Source organism: Oncorhynchus nerka, linkage group LG14 (genome assembly GCF_034236695.1).
Source record: "Oncorhynchus nerka isolate Pitt River linkage group LG14, Oner_Uvic_2.0, whole genome shotgun sequence".
Classification (NCBI taxonomy): domain Eukaryota; kingdom Metazoa; phylum Chordata; class Actinopteri; order Salmoniformes; family Salmonidae; genus Oncorhynchus; species Oncorhynchus nerka.
The window spans coordinates 66,685,087-66,703,989 of record NC_088409.1 but is presented as its reverse complement, the minus strand read 5'-3'; the positions used below and the strand labels follow the sequence as shown (position 1 = coordinate 66,703,989).

Below are 18,903 nucleotides of genomic sequence, written 5' to 3'. Positions count from 1 at the left end.
CTTGAAATTTTACATACACAGCTGGACAAGATGGAAACGGACACAGTGACAGTGCGCACAGAGGAAGAGAGGCCACGGACAGACAGAGCTGAAACTTCTCTGCTTGACATATATGATGAGATCCTGGTTGAGAATGAAATGACTGAACAAATGAACAACAAAACAGCAAGAAAGTGAAAGAAATAGGTTTGATTGTTTTACTGGTAATGGGGACATATGTAAATGCCAACAAAATAATGTTTTGGTCAGTGTAGTGTAGTGTGTGGTGTGTGTGTGTGTAACCTTTATTTAACTAGGCAAGTCAGTTAAGACCAAATTCTTATTTACAATGTCAGCCTACCCCGGCCAAACCCGGACAACGCTGGGTCAATTGTGCGCTGCCCTATGGGATCCAATCATGGCCAGATGAGATACAACCTGGATTCCAACCAGGGACTGTAGAGACGCCTTTTGCACTGAGATGCAGTGCCTTAGACCACTGCGTCCATGTGTTTGTGTGTGTTAACTATTTAACTGTACTAGAATGCATAAAAGGCCGCAATTTTTTAAAATATCGGTTATCAATATCTGTTTTTTTTTGGCAAGGAAAATATCGGATATCGGTATAAGCCAAAAATGTAATATCGGCGCATCCCTAATGCAAATGTGAGAGACTACAGAGCCTGAGGCCATCTGTGCTTTTCTCTCGTCGGCAGAGCCCAGGTTATGTTTCCCAATGTCCTATTCATCATTTCACAGGACTCATTGCCCATCAGATGGTATGGCGTGGTGTGGGACTTCTGTACGCCTGCAACACTCAATAGCTCAATAGCTCGGTATTCTCCAAGTTGTCTCCCTGATCTGAGTGTATACGACGAGGTAACCCGTAGACACAGAAGTAGTTGTTACACAACTGATGAGCCACAGACTTGGCAGACTGGTTTGGTCACATGAGCCAATATGGTGAAGTGGTCAGTAACAACGAGCACATCCAGGGACTTGTTTGTGGAATCTTCTGCAGACCAAAAGTCTATGCACAATAGTTTGAGAGGCTCAGTTGTGATTATACTCTCCAGTGGAGCTTTGGCCACCGGATCAGGAGTTTTCCTCATGACGCATCTCCTGCAGCACCAAACATACTCCTTGACATCCCTCTCCAGACCATGTCTTGTCAGGTACATCGTTCTCTGTTGACCCTGGTAGCCAGCTTCATCATGGACACGCTTTAACACTATGTCTCTCATGGCGACTGGTATACAGGTATGTTTTCCTCTTTTTTATCATGTTCTTTGAAACGTGATTCAATACACCCATCTTTTTGGTGAACTTGTTCCAACTTCTGAGAAGACGCAGAATCTCAACAAACACGTGAGGATGCTCTCTCCGTGACGGTCTTCGTCCCCGCTCCACAAAGAAGATCACTCTGCTCATCACGTCATCATCACGCTGCTTACTCATCCGTTAGTCTTGTGGCAGGACATCAACATCGGACTGCTTTGATGGCATCACAGCCTGTGGACGCTGTGGCAACAGCAGTGCACGGGAACACACATCCCCCACCCAGCGCCTTTTTGAGTGAAGAACAGCAGAAACTTCCTGTCTTTATAAAGCACCAGATGGGGTGGCAACAGCAGACTGGCAGCTAATGACTAACTCATTGGTGTTAGAGGCTTTGTCAAAGGGATGAGTGGACCAGCGAAACACATCTTGCACTAGGTCTGTGTGCACAGCATTATCTTCGGCTAGTAATGTCTCGTACGGAAACCTCGTCAGGCGGTGGAGTGCACTGGATCGTATGAAGTGCTCTCTGCTCAGGGAATCTGCAATGACATTTTTGGGACCAGCGATGTACTTGATGTCAAACTCGTACGGTGCCAGCCTGGCAACCCATCTCTGCTTATAAGCAATGAGCTTTGCTTTTGTCAGGATGTGCAGTGCATTCGGAAAGTATTCAGACCCCTTCACTTTTTTAACATTTTGTTTTGTTACAGCTTTATTCTAAAATTGATAAGATTGTTTTCCCCCCTCATCAATCTACACATAATAACCCATATTGACAAAGCAAATTATTTTTTGTTGAAATTTTTGCAAATGTATAAAATAAATAAAAGCTGAAATATCACATTTACATAAATTGAAGCACCTTTGGCAGCGATTAGAGCCTGAAGGCTTCTTGGGTATGACACTACCAGCTTGGCACACCTGTATTTGGGGAATTTCTCCCTCCAACTCTCCCACACTCACTATGCTTCTTTGCCTCCCACATACCGGGCTTACCTGTAGCTGGATCAACCGCATTAAGGAAACTGCGGCGAAGAGGAAGGAAAAGGGATATCCAAGTTGGACTGAAAAGTGCTTTCTGATAGACGTTCGATACTGCAGCGATGCGAAAGTAATCACAAGCTCCTGCTCACCCAATCTGGAGTTTATGATGCTGAATTGCCGGCCCCACTATCTGCCGAGAGAATTCACGTTTGTTTTCATGAGTGCTGTGTACATACCGCCGACACCACGTAGCACTCAGTGAACAGTACGAGACCATTAGCCAACAAGAATCCTTATACCCCAAAGCTGTCCTTTAACCAGAAAAAACTAAAACATCCTTAAATATCACAAACATCTCCTGTCCTACGAGAGCAGGGCCTACAATTAAATGTTTGGTCCACCAGCCACTGTGGCAGGTGATGGAAAAATCTACCTCTTTAAACTAGTTAAATTAAAAAAACTCAGTCACAAGTTTAATTAAAAAATGTGTTGATGATGTTGTACCCACAGAAAAAATCCAGACATACCCCAACCAAAAACCCTGGATGAACGGAGGAATCCGTGCAACGCTGAGAGCCAGTACTGCAGCATTCAACGTCAGCAAAGCAAAGCCTGATGACGCTGCTGCGCATTATGTGTTCAAGGCAAGCCTGTATGAGCTCTGGAAAGCCATTAATGATGCTAAAAGACAATATAGACTCATTGGAATCAAAATATGACAGCTCAGACACACAACGCATGTGGCAAGGACAACAGGCCATCCCGGACTACAAAGGCAAATCCAGCTGTGAGATGCCCACTGACACCTCCCTCCCAGACAAGCTCAACACATTCTATGGTCGCTTTGAGGCCACCAACACCGAGCAATCCAAGAGGTATTTCTCTGCTCCGGACAACCAGGTGCTTCTGCACTCCGAGGCTGACCTGAGGAAAACGCTTTGTGAGTGAATACTCACAAAGCCTCCGACCCAGATGACATCCCTGGCCACGTCCTCAGAAGCTGGTCATGGCCCACATCAAGGCCAGTAGCCAGACACACTGGACCCATTCCAATTTACCTACCATGACAACAGATCCACGGAAGATGCCATCTCCATTGCTATTCACATGGCCTTATCACACCTTGACAAGTGGAACACCTATGTAAGAATGCTGTTCATTGACTATAATTACATTAGATTGTATTTTAATCATTAAGCAGACGCTCATTCAGTATTCAACACCATTGTTCCCTCCAAGCTTGTCGAAACCACCCTCTGCAACTGGATCCTGGACTTCCTGACTTGCAGGCCACAGTTTGTGAGGATTGGCAACAACACCTCGTTCACTCTGACTCTCAACACGGGACCTCCAGGGATGTGTCCTCAGCCCACTGCTGTACTGCTTGTTCGCCTATGAATATATGGCAAAGCACCAGCTCCATCATCAAGTTTGGTGACGACAACCCTGTATAACCAGATCTCATAGTTTCACTTCGGAATATGCAGTAATTGGATGAATGTCTATTTTTTTTACTCATTAATTCCACGTGGTTACAGGGCTAATTCCGTGTGGTTACATGGTTAAAACAGAAACAACTCAAAGGGTTAAGTTTAGGTATTAATTCACAGGGGTTAAGGTTAAAGCTATGGTTTGGGGAAAGCATTAAATAAAAATGGCCATTTCCATTTAGTCATCAAGTAATCCCCCTGCTTGCTAGGGAATTGGGAACTGCTGTGGCATAGTGGTCTTACCAGAATGCGCTGGTTCTGGGCTTTGTGAGTTCAAGCCCAGTGTTGTGCAATTGTTTTTGTTAGTGAGCCCCGAGGAAGGCATATATCGACGTCCTCAGGACCTTTTCAAATATCCAAAATCAAAGTCTGTTTCTAGTGACCAGCCTGAGTAGAAGCCCAATCACTGACAATGACGAGTCAGCCTAGAGGGAGGATGTCAGAGTTCTGGCAGTGTGGTATCAAAACAACAACCTCTCCTTCAACGTCAGCAAAACTAATTGATTTGATTGTCGACTTTAGGGAGGAGGACACACCCCGATCCACATCGACGGGACTGAAGTGGAAAAAGTCAGCAGCTTCAGGTTCCTCAGCGTCCACATCACAGAGAACCTCACATGGACCTACACCATCACCACCCTGGTCAAGAAGGTGCAACAGCGCCTCTACTTTCTCAGGTGGCTGAAGAATTTAGGCATTCCCCCTCGGGTCCTCTACAAATTCTATCGCAGCACCATCGAGAGCGTCCTGACCCTTTGCATCACGGCCTGTTACGGAAATTGCTCCGTTTACGACCTCAAAGCCCTTCAGCGGGTACCGGAGAATCGGGTCCCGGCCTCCAGGCTCATAGACAGTTTTTACCCGCAAGCCATCAGACTACTGAACTCTTGAACCGGGATTGATGGCCGGCACAACTGTTTTTTGCACTTACTCCCTGCACCTTGACACACTGACACACGTGCACTCACTCACACAAAGGCTCGCACACACACACACACACACACACACACTCCATGACTGCTGCTACTGTATTCCTACTGTATTTATAATACTGCACAATGTCTATTTGTTATTGCACAATTCCCCTACACATGTGTAAATATCCTATTTAATTCAATTGAGTGACTTTTTGTAGATATTTTAGCTAAGTTTGTATCCTATTTTTTTTACATCGAGAATGTATTTTTCTTGTACTCTTTTATTCAGTTAATAACTACTTTCCTATTGTTGTTGCATTGTCGAGAGGTAAACCTGCAAGTAAGCATTTTGTTGCACTGTGTACTCCACGTACATCATGTGTATATAATAAACAAACTTGAACATGAACAGATCTAATGAAAATGGGGATGCGTGCCACCAATCCAGGGCGGGCTCTAGCCTTTTTGGGGGGATTTGATGTTGGAGAGAAAAATGCTCAGCTTTAAATGTAATATTCTGCAATTCTACACATTTTGTCATGGGGCCTAGAGAAAATATTGCAGTTTTGAAGCAAATTTTCTAAAATTCTTTACATTTTTTGTCATGTCGGCAGAGAGAACATTTAGCAGCCACTTATGCACTTATTGCCTGAGCACTTACCTACCCACCCACAGGAGGCTGAGCCACACCATGACAATTTGATTCTGGGTGTCATTAGAGTTTGAGTAAACAAACTGTTGTACGCTGTTTTTTTCCTTTGTTTAAAAGGTATAAAAGGTCAGTTGATGTGACAGTAGTTTATGTGGAATAGTCCACTGACACACAACGTACAGTATACCTATGTCTACACCACGGCAGTCTGGAGAAAGATACTAGGTGATCTGGACTTATATCCTTTTTTAGACTTAAATCCTGTTTTGTTGTTTTAGATATATTTTTAAAAACTGTTTATAATTCAAACAGTAAGGACATCAGAGGGGGAGACAGGCAAGTGGGAGATAGGTGGACACAGGGATTGATCCATGGTCTCTGGTGGGGAGATGTATATATGACTTATGCAAGGGGGTTTTACCACCGTATGGCTCTGCACGACGTGCCTCCTGTTTGATTCACACACTATGATTGGAGTGTTTGTCAGTGTAACAGTAAAGTAAAGGCTGGTAAGCTGAGACATTGCGTCAATTGTATTTGTTATTCATTATATTGATATTATTGAACTACACTAGGGATGAATGAAGTTTGCTGTATAGACTACTCAATGTACATTGCAGCCGCAGGGAACAATGTTTTTCCACGGGAATGCCTATGGGATATAACACTTTGAAGAGTTATACCGTGGCAATACTGCAAAGAGTTTTGGTCATCGATGGCAAATCTAAGAATTAAGGATTTATGAGACATCAATAAGAGACTGATAGTTTCACCTGATAGACAAATATATCTACAAATATTTCAATGTACTTTTAGGAAAATGGAAAACTCAACACAATTCACGTCATTTATGCTAGCTGGATATAGTGACAGTGGACACTTAAAGTACTTCTATTTGATTATATTAACTGTGTTATACATCTCCATAGTCTTTGCGAACATTGTGCTTATCATGGTTATATGTATGGAGAGGAGCCTTCATGAACCCATGTATCTGTTTCTGTGCAGTTTGTTTGTGAATGAGTTGTATGGTAGCACTGCTTTGTTTCCTGCTCTTATGATTCATTTGGTTTCAGATGCGCATTCAGTTTCCACTGTGTACTGTTACCTACAGATGTTTAGTATATACACATATGGATCTATTGAATTCAGCAATTTAGCAGTCATGTCCTATGACAGGTACCTTGCTATATGTTATCCACTACAGTATAATGTTGTCATGACACCCAACAGGGTGTGTATTTTAGTTTGTGTAATATGGTTGTACTCTTTTGTAAAATTCATCATAACACTGTCTTTAACTATTCGTTTGAAATTGTGTGGGAACGTTATAGACAAAGTGTACTGTGACAACTACCTGCTGGTGAAACTTGCTTGTTCAACTTCAGACACAACAGTTAATAACATCTATGGACTCTACGGTGTTGTTTTGTCTGTCGCCATCCCTTTAATTACTATTTTGTTTTCTTATATTAAGATTCTGACAATTTGTTTGAAATCTTCCATTGAGACCAGACAGAAAGCTTTCAGCACCTGTACTCCTCACCTGGCCTCGCTGCTCAACTTCTCTTTCGGCTGTTTCTTAAATCTGCTCCAGAGTAGATTTGATAGGCCTATGAGAAATGTTCCAACTGTACTTCACACTATTTTATCAGTGTACTTTCTGATGTGCCAGCCACTTTTTAATCCTGTTGTGTATGGCGTTAGGATGACTAAAATCAGACAGGCTTGTAAATACATACTACCTGTAGGTCTGTACCCTAAAACATAAGCTGAACAGTAGTGTGACCTTTTCTGTCCTGATTGTTAGATTTTTGTGAGGTTGACTTGTGTGTTTTGTTACTTATAGTTACCATAATGAATGGGGGTGAGGATGGTGAAAATCAGACATGTAAAACATTTGCTAATTTGTGAAATATTGTCATTTACCTTTCATTCACTTTATAAATAAATGGAATCGGACTCGTCTGCCTGTCAGGCCTACTGTCCCCCTATGAACCTCCATTAAGTTAAAGCCACGCCAAACAGCTCCATGCCACCAGGACCTGGATACCCACAACAGAGGACAGTTTCTTTTGCTCCCAAGCACCATGCCTTTGGGACTCCCTTCCTGACAATCGCAAGGCTGCTCAGACTGTTGGGGCCTTCAAAATAGGCCTTATGACTCATCTCTATGAGCCTTCCCTTCCTTCTAGATTTTGATGGTTGCTTTCAAGGTTTGGTTCTATATATATATTTTGTTTGCTTCTTTTGTTTATCTTTTATTTGATTCACTTTGAGATTATTCTTGTGTAATGAAAAGCACCTACAAAATGTAATACATGAATATTATTACATAACCAAAAAAAACAGAAGTTCATTACTTTGAATTCTTACTTATGTTGACAGCTGTATCTAAGTATGTAACAGTGGATAAACTGATGTACAGTAAATGTGGAAAAGGTAAACCCACCTTATGTGGGTTTATCTGGCACCATTACATCCATCCTAACAGAAAATAGGCCCTGTACAGTACATACAAGCTTGGGGATTGTTTGACATTTTGAGAGAGAAATTAAGGGAAATACTGTAGCATGAAAACCAACTGTATTCTGCCTGAGATCTGGATGCATGTCATGTTTTCTGAGGGCCAACTGTTCAATGTAACATGATATATGTGTGCCAGCTATCTGACAGATGACTAGCTTTGGTATTCTTCATACCAGAAAGGCAACTACCTGGGACACAAGAGTAACATGTTGCCTAATTTGGATAGCTTATTCTGTCCTCACAAAATCCAGATAATTCATTCATAATGATAAATATACTGTATATACTGTATTTTGTTTTATTTATAAATTGGAATACCAGATTTACATTTATGTAATTTAGCAGACGCTTGTGTCCATAGCAACTTACAGTTAGTACATTCACCTTAAGATGGCTAGGTGGGACAACCACATACCCATCTTGTTTTTCCAGGGTTACTGTAAAATATGTTTGACCCACAGAATAAAAGAAAACAGCAAGGGTAATGATGATGGATTGCATGTATGAAACACATTTGTCATGTACTCTATCCATCTTGTAAAAAGCTGTCAAAAGTTTTGGAGTTCTGTCAATGAAAATTATGTATGAAACACCAGTACTTTGTTTTACTCCATCCATACTTCACCATGGGGACAGTAGAAGTCAATAACAAGGGCATAATAAACATGTTTATCGAGTCATTAGGTGCCAGGTCATTAGTCCACTATATTGCCTTGTTCCTTAGGAACCAATTAATGCAGCTATTAACCTGTAGAGACCTGAGGGGCTCCAGGAGAGGAACGGCTGGTCTTGATTGCATCCCAAATTGTACTCTATTCTCTCTCTATATTCCCTATTCCCTATATTGATCAGAGGCCTCTGGTCAAAGGTAGTGCACTATATAGGGAATAGAGTGCCTTTTGGGACACACAGCTTCTGTCATCGCCTCTGGGTTGATAGGCTCTGAAAGTGTACTGTAGGCCTAGGGAAGCCCAGAGTGTCAATAACGGTCCTAATTGTTACCTAAGCAGGAAAGGCTCTGGGCCTAGGTTTTAGACTATAGCTAGTACTCAGGGTCCTGCGTTATTCCCTGTTTTCCCTGGTTAGATCATATGGTCAGGAAAAACTATAGTGCCCTAATACGTATATAGCCTGGGTACCGGTATGTTTGTGCTAACATTCCACCCCTTGTCATTCCATACATGACAAGGAGTTGGAATGATAACACAAATAGATCTGGGGCCAGGCTACCAACGATTACATCTCCTCAGACTGTTGTGTTGCCTCCCTCATTCAGACTGAAGCTAACAAGGTAGTCCCTCAACAATACCAAGATACCTGCCAGTGGTTGGGAACAAGAATAATGGACAGATTCTCCATGAAAGTGTATTTTAGTCCAGGACTATACTTAATCTGGGTCCAGGAAACCGTCCATTGAAATGGCCTGTCCTTGGTGTATTTTTTCATCAACGCCATCATTATCTCCCTGAGATTGCGACTGCAATTTTGTGGTAATGTTATAGACAGAGTGTATTGTGACAACTACTTGCCTGTGCCTTTAGCTATTTCCTCTAAATATGTTGTCTTTTAAAGAGACGAAACAGAAAGCATTTAACACCTGTACACCACATACAGTATAGCCTCTATGCTGAACTTCTTATTTGGCTGGTTATTTGTGATTCTACAAAGCAGATATGAAACTGCAGATCTTCCAGCTATACTTCACACTATTTTATTTGTTTATTTTCTGGTATGTCCACCACTTTTCAATCCTTTTATGTATGGCATTAGGATGGTTAATATCAGGCAGGTGCGAGGCCTTAACCCCAAAACATAACATGATTGTTTATTTTTGTAATATTGAATTATGTTTTTCTTAAGTTGCTATAATTGACTATACAAATATGTGGCCCAAAGATAATTTTAAAAATCATAAAGTTTGTCATATATTGTCACTGAGAATGTTTTATGTCATATTAGGTATCTGATCTTTATAATTCACCAATTAAGTATGGTGTTCCTCAAGGCTCTCTTCTAGGAAAGTTCTGGTTTTCTACAGTTTTCAGAATTGGGCTGAAAAATGATATCCTGCTGGCAAAATGTGTCATTAGGACGTTCCCTGAACATCAACAAATGGTTGCGTGAAGTGGTCAGGACGTTGTGTCATCGTCACCTGGAGGTTTTAGTTCCCGCTTTATCCCCGGGGCTTCCCCGATTACTTAGATTTTGTTTAAATTTCGATTTCATTTTTTTGGATAATTTGAATGATCTTTTTGATTGCATCTCTTCAGTTTGTTTAGTTCAGTTTGGAAAGAACAGGGTTAATAGTGAAGTGAAAATATCCAATCAGGATTTTTCTTTGTTGGTATCTGTGTATAAAGAAAAATCGAGCTAGCTCAGCCAGCCATTGCCTAGGTCTTCAGAAGCTGGGTGGCAGGTAGCTTAGAGGTTAAGAGCATTGGGCTGGTAACCGAAAGGTCGCTGATTCAAGCCGGTAAGGTGGAAAGTTGTGCAACTGACTTGGTATCCCCTTTCCCTGCCATTCAACTGTATTAGAGCAGGATTGTGGAATGAACCAACATCTTTTTGACCTGTAATGAGTGGAACCATTTAAAAAGGAGCAAGGGACATGTCTAGGCACATCACTACTGAGAATGCAAGAGCAAAGAATCAGTGGCAAGAGCAAACTGTAATCTCACCACGCTAGTTGCTAGTGTAACACTGGCGACGGCTGCTGCAGCAGCAGGTGTTTTCATTTTCTGTATTTTTATTGACTTTTAAAATATACAATCCACCTGCAGAGAAGCTGCTCAACATTTGCATTACATTTGAGTCATCTAGCAGATGTTCCCTTCCAGAGCGACCACGGTCAAGCGCCCAGCTCAGGGGCACATCGACAAATCCCTTGGGGAACTGAACCAGCAACCTCACAGGCACCGGTTCAGCACCCTTCGCTCCCAACCAACAACCTTCCTTTTTAGTGTCTTTATTTAGTTTTATATTTTTACCGTCATTTTACCACTCACTCAGCAACTTCACTCTCACTCATCTCCAGTTCCAGATTCCAACTCTCGGTTTCTCTCATCCCATCCCACCTATCTCTGCTGGCCATCCCCTTCAGATTTCAGCCCTTAAGTGATGTTATGTTGTCTGTTAATTTCTAGATTTTTAAGTTTGATTCAAAGTAGGCTATTGAAATATTTTTGTTCCCTCTGAAGGCCTTGGTCCGATAGTCACAGTTCAAAACTAAGTTTTTAGGCCATTGTGTCATGGTTCCTCAGGATGTTTTGTCTCGTTCCCATTTTTTCCCGGGGACGTCACGTGATGGTAGCAAAGAAACGTTATCCATGTTTACCCAGGGCATGTATATCCTAGTTTCATTATACATCACTTGTTACTGTTGCCAAGCCCATCAAGTCAAACCACTGGTCCAGTCACAGCCATTTGTCTTTTGACAATGTTAGGAACTTCCCCCCCATACACAGTGCTTTTACCATACACTGTTTTCAACTCACATATTTGACATACATGATTACATTGTGCATGTTCATTTATACAGTAAGTATTATTCAAACATGTCCTCACCTGGGATTTGAACTCACAACATTCCGATCTTCATGCTATGCCACCTTGTCTATGTCAATGACTGATTTCACTTGTATTCCTACATTTTGCACTTCAAAGTAAATGTCAGGTCTGTTAAAAATACACTCAAGAAAAACTATTATACTTATCATAGTGATTCAGGAGTACTTAAAACAGACAACTATACTGAAAACCCCAACTCAAATAGCTGAAATAAGTAAATGAACTCAATGATGAGAGAATAGTCAGATTAACTGATTAACTTCCTCCGAAGTCGGCCCCTCTCCTTGTTCGAGCAGTGTTCGGCGGTCGACGTCACTGATCCATTTTTCATTTTCCATTGGTTTTGTCTTCCATTACACCTTGTTCCAATCCCATCAATTATATGTTGTGTATTTAACCCTCTGTTTCCCCTCATGTCCTTGTATGTTTGTGCAAGTTATGTGTTAGTGCGCGACAGGTTTTGTACCCACTTTATTTTTATATACAGTATTTAGTCAGCCACCAATTGTGCATGTTCTCCCACTTAAGAATATCAGAGAGGCCTGTAATTTTCATCATAGGTACACTTCAACTATGACAGACAAAATGAGAAAACAAAATCCAGAAAATCACATTGTAGGATTTTCTTTGAATTTATTTGCAAATTATGGTGGAAAATAAGTATTTGGTCACCTACAAACAAGCAAGATTTCTGGCTCTCACAGACCTGTAACTTCTTCTTAAAGAGGCTCCTCTGTCCTCCACTCGTTACCTGTATTAATGGCACCTGTTTGAAGTTGTTATCAGTATAAAAGACACCTGTCCACAACCTCAAACAGTCACACTCCAAACTCCACTATGGCCAAAACCAAAGAGCTGTCAAAGGACACCAGAAACAAAATTGTAGACCTGCACCAGGCTGGGAAGACTGAATCTGCAATAGGTAAGCAGCTTGGTTTGAAGAAATCAACTGTGGGAGCAATTATTAGGAAATGGAAGACATACAAGACCACTGATAATCTCCCTCGATCTGGGGCTCCACGCAAGATCTCACCCCGTGGGGTCAAAATGATCACAAGAACGTTGAGCAAAAATCCCAGAACCACACGGGGGGACCTAATGAATGACCTGCAGAGAGCTGGGACCAAAGTAACAAAGCCTACCATCAGTAACACACTACGCCGCCAGGGACTCAAATCCTGCAGTGCCAGACGTGTCCCCCTACTTAAGCCAGTACATGTCCAGGCCCGTCTGAAGTTTGCTAGAGAGCATTTGGATGATCTAGAAGAAGATTGGGAGAATGTCATATGGTCAGATGAAACCAAAATATAACTTTTTGGTAAAAACTCAACTCGTCGTGTTTGGAGGACAAAGAATGCTGAGTTGCATCCAAATAACACCATACCTACTGTGAAGCATGGGGGTGGAAACATCATGCTTTGGGGCTGTTTTTCTGCAAAGGGACCAGGACGACTGATCCGTGTAAAGGAAAGAATGAATGGGTTGAAAGTCCGTGTTGCCCAACAACAGCCCCAAAACATCACTGCTCTAGAGGTAATCTGCATGGAGGAATGGGCCAAAATACCAGCAACAGTGTGTGAAAACCTTGTGAAGACTTACAGAAAATGTTTGACCTCTGTCATTGTCAACAAAGGGTATATAACAAAGTATTGAGATAAACTTTTGTTATTGACCAAATAATTAATTTCCACCATAATTTGCAAATAAATTCATTTAAAATCCTACAATGTGATTTTCTGGATTTTTTTTCTCTAATTTTGTCTGTCATAGTTGAAGTGTACCTATGATGAAAATTACAGGCCTCTTTTTAAGTGGGAGAACTTGCACAATTGGTGGCTGACTAAATACTTTTTTGCCAACTGTATATATATTTTTAATAGTTTTGTTAACCTTTATTAAACAACTCCGTTTATACCAAGTTCGTTCTCCTGCGCCTGACTTCCCTGCCACCAACACGCACCCATTACAGAATCAACAAACCTTCTATGGAGTCAGCCGGAGAAGGTACCCCGGACATAGAGGTGGAGGAGCGCGTCCAGGAGCATGCAGTAATACTTTACCATCTTGGTGCCGCCATGGACCGTGTTGTCCAGACAATGGACCGCTGGGAGAGACAGGGAGTTCTTCTAGCACCTCCACCAGCACAACCGGGGTCTCCACTGAGCGCACCTTTCCCGCCTGAACCCAGTGGCATCCGTCTCTCCTTGCCACAGGAGTACGACGGGAGTGATGCCAACTGCCAGGGGTTCCTCCTTCAATTAAACTTCTATCTGGCCACAGTCCACCCAGCTCCATCGGACCGTGAGAGGGTGTCCGGCCTCGTCTCATACCTCACCGGGAAAGGCCTGGAGTGGGCCAACGCCATATGGAGAGAGGGAGATGCGGTGTTGGACCAGTTTGAGGATTTCACCACCGTTTCCGGGCAGTCTTCGACCACCCACCCGAGGGTAGAGCGGCAGGTGACCGCTTCCACATCAGGGGTGGAGATGGGTATCACATTTCCACGTCAGGGTTGGAGATGGAGAGTGACCGCATTGCAGCCGTGCATAATTGGTCGACTCCCACCACGGTAAAGGAGGTGCAGCGATTCTTAGGATTTGCCAACTACTACCGGAGGTTTATTCAGGGTTTTGGTCAGGTAGCAGCTCCCATTACTTCAGTGCTGAAGGGGGGCCCGGTGCACTTGCAGTGGACAGCTAAGGCGGACAGGGATTTTAGTCACCTGAGGGCTTTGTTAACCTCGGCTCCAGTGCTGGCCCATCCGGATCCCTCTTTGGCGTTCATAGTGGAGGTGGACGCGTCCGAGGCTGGGATAGGAGCTGTGCTCTCTCTGCGCTCGGGTACGCCACCGAAGCTCCACCGTTGTGCCTTCTTCTCAAAGAAGCTCAGCCCGGTGGAGCGAAACTATGACGTGGGGAACCGGGAGTTGTTGACTGTCGTCAAGGCCTTGAAGATGTGGAGACATTGGCTTGAGGGGACTAGACACCCTTTTCTCATCTGAACTGACCACCGCAATCTGGAGTATATCCAGGCGGCGAGGAGACTGAACCCTCACCAGGCAAGGTGGGCCATGTTTTTCACCCGTTTTGTGTTGACCCTTTCTTATAGACCAGGCTCCCAGAATGTTAAGGCAGAGGCATTGTCCCGGCTGTATGACACAAAGGAGCGGCCCATGGATCCCACTCCCATACTCCCCGCCTTTTGCTTGGTGGCGCCGGTAGTGTGGGAGCTGGACCCGGACATTGAGCGGGCGTCACGTGCAGAGCCTGCTCCCCCTCAGTCTCCAGCTGGAAGTCACCCTCCTCTGCTCATCCTGGGACCGGCTTGACAGTACGCTGTCTTAGTGGGAAGAACTGGTGGCCCACTTTGGCTAAGGATGTGAGGGTTTATGTTTCCTCCTGCTCGGTGTGCGCCCAGTGTAAGGCTCCTAGGCACCTGCCCAGAGGTAAGCTACAACCCTTACCCGTTCCACAACGGCCGTGGCCGCACCTGTCGGTGGATTTCATAACCAATTTTCTACCTTCACAGGTAACACCACGATCCTGGTCGTTGTGGATCGTTTTTCTAAGTCCTGACGTCTCCTCCCTTTGCCTGGTCTCCCTATGGCCCTACAGATTGCGGAGGCCCTGTTTACTCATCTCTTCAGCCACTACGGGGTGCCTGAGGATATAATGTCTGATCGGGGTCCCCAGTTCATGTCGAGGGTCTGGAGGGCGTTCATGGAACGTCTGGGGGTCTCGGTCAGCCTTACCTCAGGTTTTCACCCCGAGAATAACGGGCAGGTGGAGAGAGTTAACCAGGATGTGGGTAGGTTTCTGAGGTCTTATTGCCAGGACCGGCCGGGAGAGTGGGCAGCATTCGTGCCCTGGGCAGAGATGGCCCAGAACTCTCTCCGCCACTCCTCAACTAACCTCTCTCCCTTCCAGTGTGTATTGGCGTATTAGCCGGTTCTGTCTCCTTGGCATCAGAGTCAGACCGAGGCTCCTGCGGTGGTTGACTGGTTCCGGCGCGCGGAGGAGACATGGGATGCCTCCGTTGTCCACCATCAGCATGCCGTGCTGCACCGTGCTGTGCCAGAAAGTTGGCGCAGACCGCCACCGCAGTGAGGCCCCGGCGTTCGCCCCGGGGGACCGGGTCTGGCTCTCGACCCGAAACCTGATGCTGGGTTCCGGTGGAGGACGTGTTGGATCCCTCTATGCTGCGAGAGTTCCACCGTCTCCATCCGGATCGCCCTGCGCCTTGTCCTCTGGGTCGTCCCCGAGGTCGGTGTCGACGCGCAGCTGGGAGTACTGTCACGACTTCCGCCGAAGTCGGCCCCTCTCCTTGTTCGAGCGATGTTCGGTGGTTGACGTCACCGATCTTCTAGCCATCACTGATCCATTTTCCATTGGTTTTGTCTTGTCTTCCATCACACCTGGTTCCAATCCCATGTTGTGTATTTAACCCTCTGTTTCCCCTCATGTCCTTGTCGGTGATTGTTTGATTGTATGTTTGTGCAAGTTATGTGTTGGTGCGACGGGTTTTGTACCCACTTTGATTATTTTTATATATATATTTTTGGGGTGTTTTGTTAACTTTTATTAAAACAACCAATTTCATTCTCCTGCGCCTGACTTCCCTGCCACCTACACGCACCCATTACACTGATAACTAAAATAACAGTGTAGATGGCACTATTTTGCTAAGTGCAGAGATGTATTATAAGTAATGAAATGAACATGTATGGGACTTCAGAAATACTACATATTGAGGTGCAGCAAAAAAAAAATAAAATCTATATACCTTGAAATCCAGAAGTTGTGAGTTCATATCCCAGGTATGAAATAATGAAATTTCAGTTCGAAGTGATCATGTCAAATGCGATCATATTTCAGCTAATGAAACATGGGACCAACACTACACTACATGTTGCGTTTATATTTTTGTTTTGTGTACTTAGTTTAGTGTAATAATGAATGGGGGTGAGGATGGTGAAAATCATACATGTAAAACATTTGCTAATTTGTGAAATATTGTCATACCTTTTATTCACTTGCTGATCTCCATTGGCTACCTGTCCCTCAAAGAAATTTGTTTAAAATTCTCCTTGTTTACGAGGCTCTAAATGGCATTGAACCAGCCTACCTGTCAGACCTACTCTCCCCTATGAACCTCCACGCACCCTAAGTTCCAGAAATGCCAAACTGCTCCATGCCCCCAGGACCTGGCTCCTAACAGCAGTTGGGATCAAGTCTAAGGGCTGGAATACAGGACCCAGATTAAGACTGGTGCTAGAATAAAACATATTTTCAATGGAGAATCTCCATTGACAGTGTGGTTTAGTTCAGGAGTAGACTCTGGGTCCAGGAAACCGTCCCTTTGTCAGAGACTTGGATTGGTTTCACGGAACTATTTATTTATTGTACATGGTGCACAATACATAGCAAACAAACTGCTGCTAAAATGTTAGAGAGTGTAGCCTGCCCAGTCCATTGGTGATGGGGTGGTAGGTAGCCTAGCGGTCAAGAGCATCGGGCCAGTAACCAAAAGGTTGCTGGTTTGAATCCCTGAGCCAACTAGGTGAGAATTCTGTCGATGTTCCCTTGAGCACTTAATCCTGATTACTCTGGATAAGAGTGTCTGCTAAATGACTAAAATGTGAAAATTATGTCACATACTTCTACAGTGTAGAGTACCAGGCTACATTGTTTTAACAAAAGCCACTGCCCTTGCAGAGCAAGGGAAACAACTACTTCTTGGTCTCAGAGAGGGTAACGTCTCCGATTGAACGCGAGTGTGAAACGCACACTAGCTAGTCATTTCACATCGGCTAGACATGCCCTGTTTAATATACTATTCTTTATGAATTACTGTATTTCTAGACAATTTAAGTCATTTAGCAGACGCTCCTATCCAGAGTGAGCAATTAGGATTAAGTGCCTTGCTGAAGGGCACATCAACAGATTTTCACCTAACTGGTTTAGGGATTAAAACCAGTAACCTTTCTGTTACTGGCCCTAAACTCTTAACCACTAGGCTACCGGCCCCATGGAGGGCATGTGTTACAAAATGGTATCTGTTTTTCTCTATATGGTTTCCTTGACAGAGAATATCAAATTTTCCCCAGGTATTGGGGACTATTTGCATATCACACCATGTCAGGCACTTTTTTTTCATCTCACAAATATAAGAATCAAGTGAGGAGCTGAGTTTCAGGAGTTCATCATGGATTAGAAATGAGCTGTCTAAACAGTACATTAATTTTATCAATATATTTAGCATTTTAATGCAATGAATAATGAGTGCAAGATAGAAAGTATAATATTGTTTGATTTAGGCTATGAATTATGTTATCTGGAGAATGAAAAGCCATCTACATTGGTGAGTACAGCAATGGGAAAATTTATCACGATAACATGAACAGGTCAATGTTATCAATTTAGGTCGTCTGGTCTTTGTGATTTCATTGTTTTAACTAATATTGAAGTTACAGTACTATAGAGGATTTGCTCCTCTTCTTCAAACATTGACAGCACACCAACTCCCAGGACCATGGAAAACTCTACTCACTTTAAGGTCTTCAGGCTTGCTGCATACGGTGATATCGGACAATTGAAGTATTTCTACTTTGCTGTAGTAACTGTTTTATATTTTGTCATCATTCTTGCCAATACTTTACTTATTGGAGTTATCTGCATTGAAAGAAGCCTTCATGAACCCATGTATATGTTTCTATGTGCTTTGTTTGTTAATCAGTTGTATGGGAGCACTGGTTTGTTTCCTGCTCTCATGTTTTACTTGCTGTCTGACACACATGATATTTCCCTTCTTTATTGTTATCTCCAGATTTATGTGTTGTACACATATGCTATAACAGAATTTAGTAATTTAGCAGTTATGTCCTATGACAGGTACATCTCTATTTGTTATCCTCTACAGTATAACAATATTATGACACCTAAAACCATTTGTGGCTTAATTCTACTGCCCCAAGTGTATTCTTTTTTCCTCAATGCCATCGTTATCTCCCTGAGTTTGCGACTGCAATTTTGTGGTAACATTCTAGACAGAGTGTATTGTGATAACTACTCAGTCGTCAAGCTTGCCTGTTCAAATACTATGCTGAATAACATATGGGGTTTTGTTGGCACTGTGCTTTCTTTTTCTTGTACTATATTTCCTACCATATACTCATATGTAAGAATTCTACAGATATGTTTAAAGTCTTCAAAAGAGACGAAACAGAAAGCATTTAACACCTGTATGCCACATATAGCCTCTTTGCTGAACTTCTTATTTGGCTGTTTATTTTTGATTCTACAAGGCAGATATGAAACTGCAGATCTTCCACCTATACTTCGCACTATTTTATTAGTTTATTTTCCAATATGTCCACCACTTTTCAATCCTATTATGTATGGCATTAGGATGGTTAATATCAGGCAGGCTTGTAAAAAGTTACTAGGCAGTTACCTTAAAACATAACCTGGTTGTAATAAACTTTTAATTATGTGTTTTATTACTT

At 43.0% G+C, this 18,903-nt stretch overlaps 2 protein-coding genes across 2 annotated transcripts; both read left to right on the top strand.

Annotated features, from left to right (window-relative positions):
• Nucleotides 1-5,975: 5,975 nt before the first annotated feature.
• Nucleotides 5,976-8,394, top strand: LOC115118316 (olfactory receptor 11A1-like). Its single transcript, XM_029646900.2, has one exon. The coding sequence runs from the start codon at nucleotides 6,124-6,126 to the stop codon at nucleotides 7,072-7,074; it is 951 nt and encodes a 316-aa protein (XP_029502760.2). The 5' UTR covers nucleotides 5,976-6,123; the 3' UTR covers nucleotides 7,075-8,394.
• A 9,536-nt stretch (nucleotides 8,395-17,930) lies between these two features.
• On the top strand, nucleotides 17,931-18,897 carry LOC115118322 (olfactory receptor 11A1-like). Its single transcript, XM_029646909.2, has one exon. It carries the CDS (start codon nucleotides 17,931-17,933, stop codon nucleotides 18,861-18,863), a length of 933 nt encoding a protein of 310 aa, XP_029502769.2. The 3' UTR covers nucleotides 18,864-18,897.
• Nucleotides 18,898-18,903: the final 6 nt, after the last annotated feature.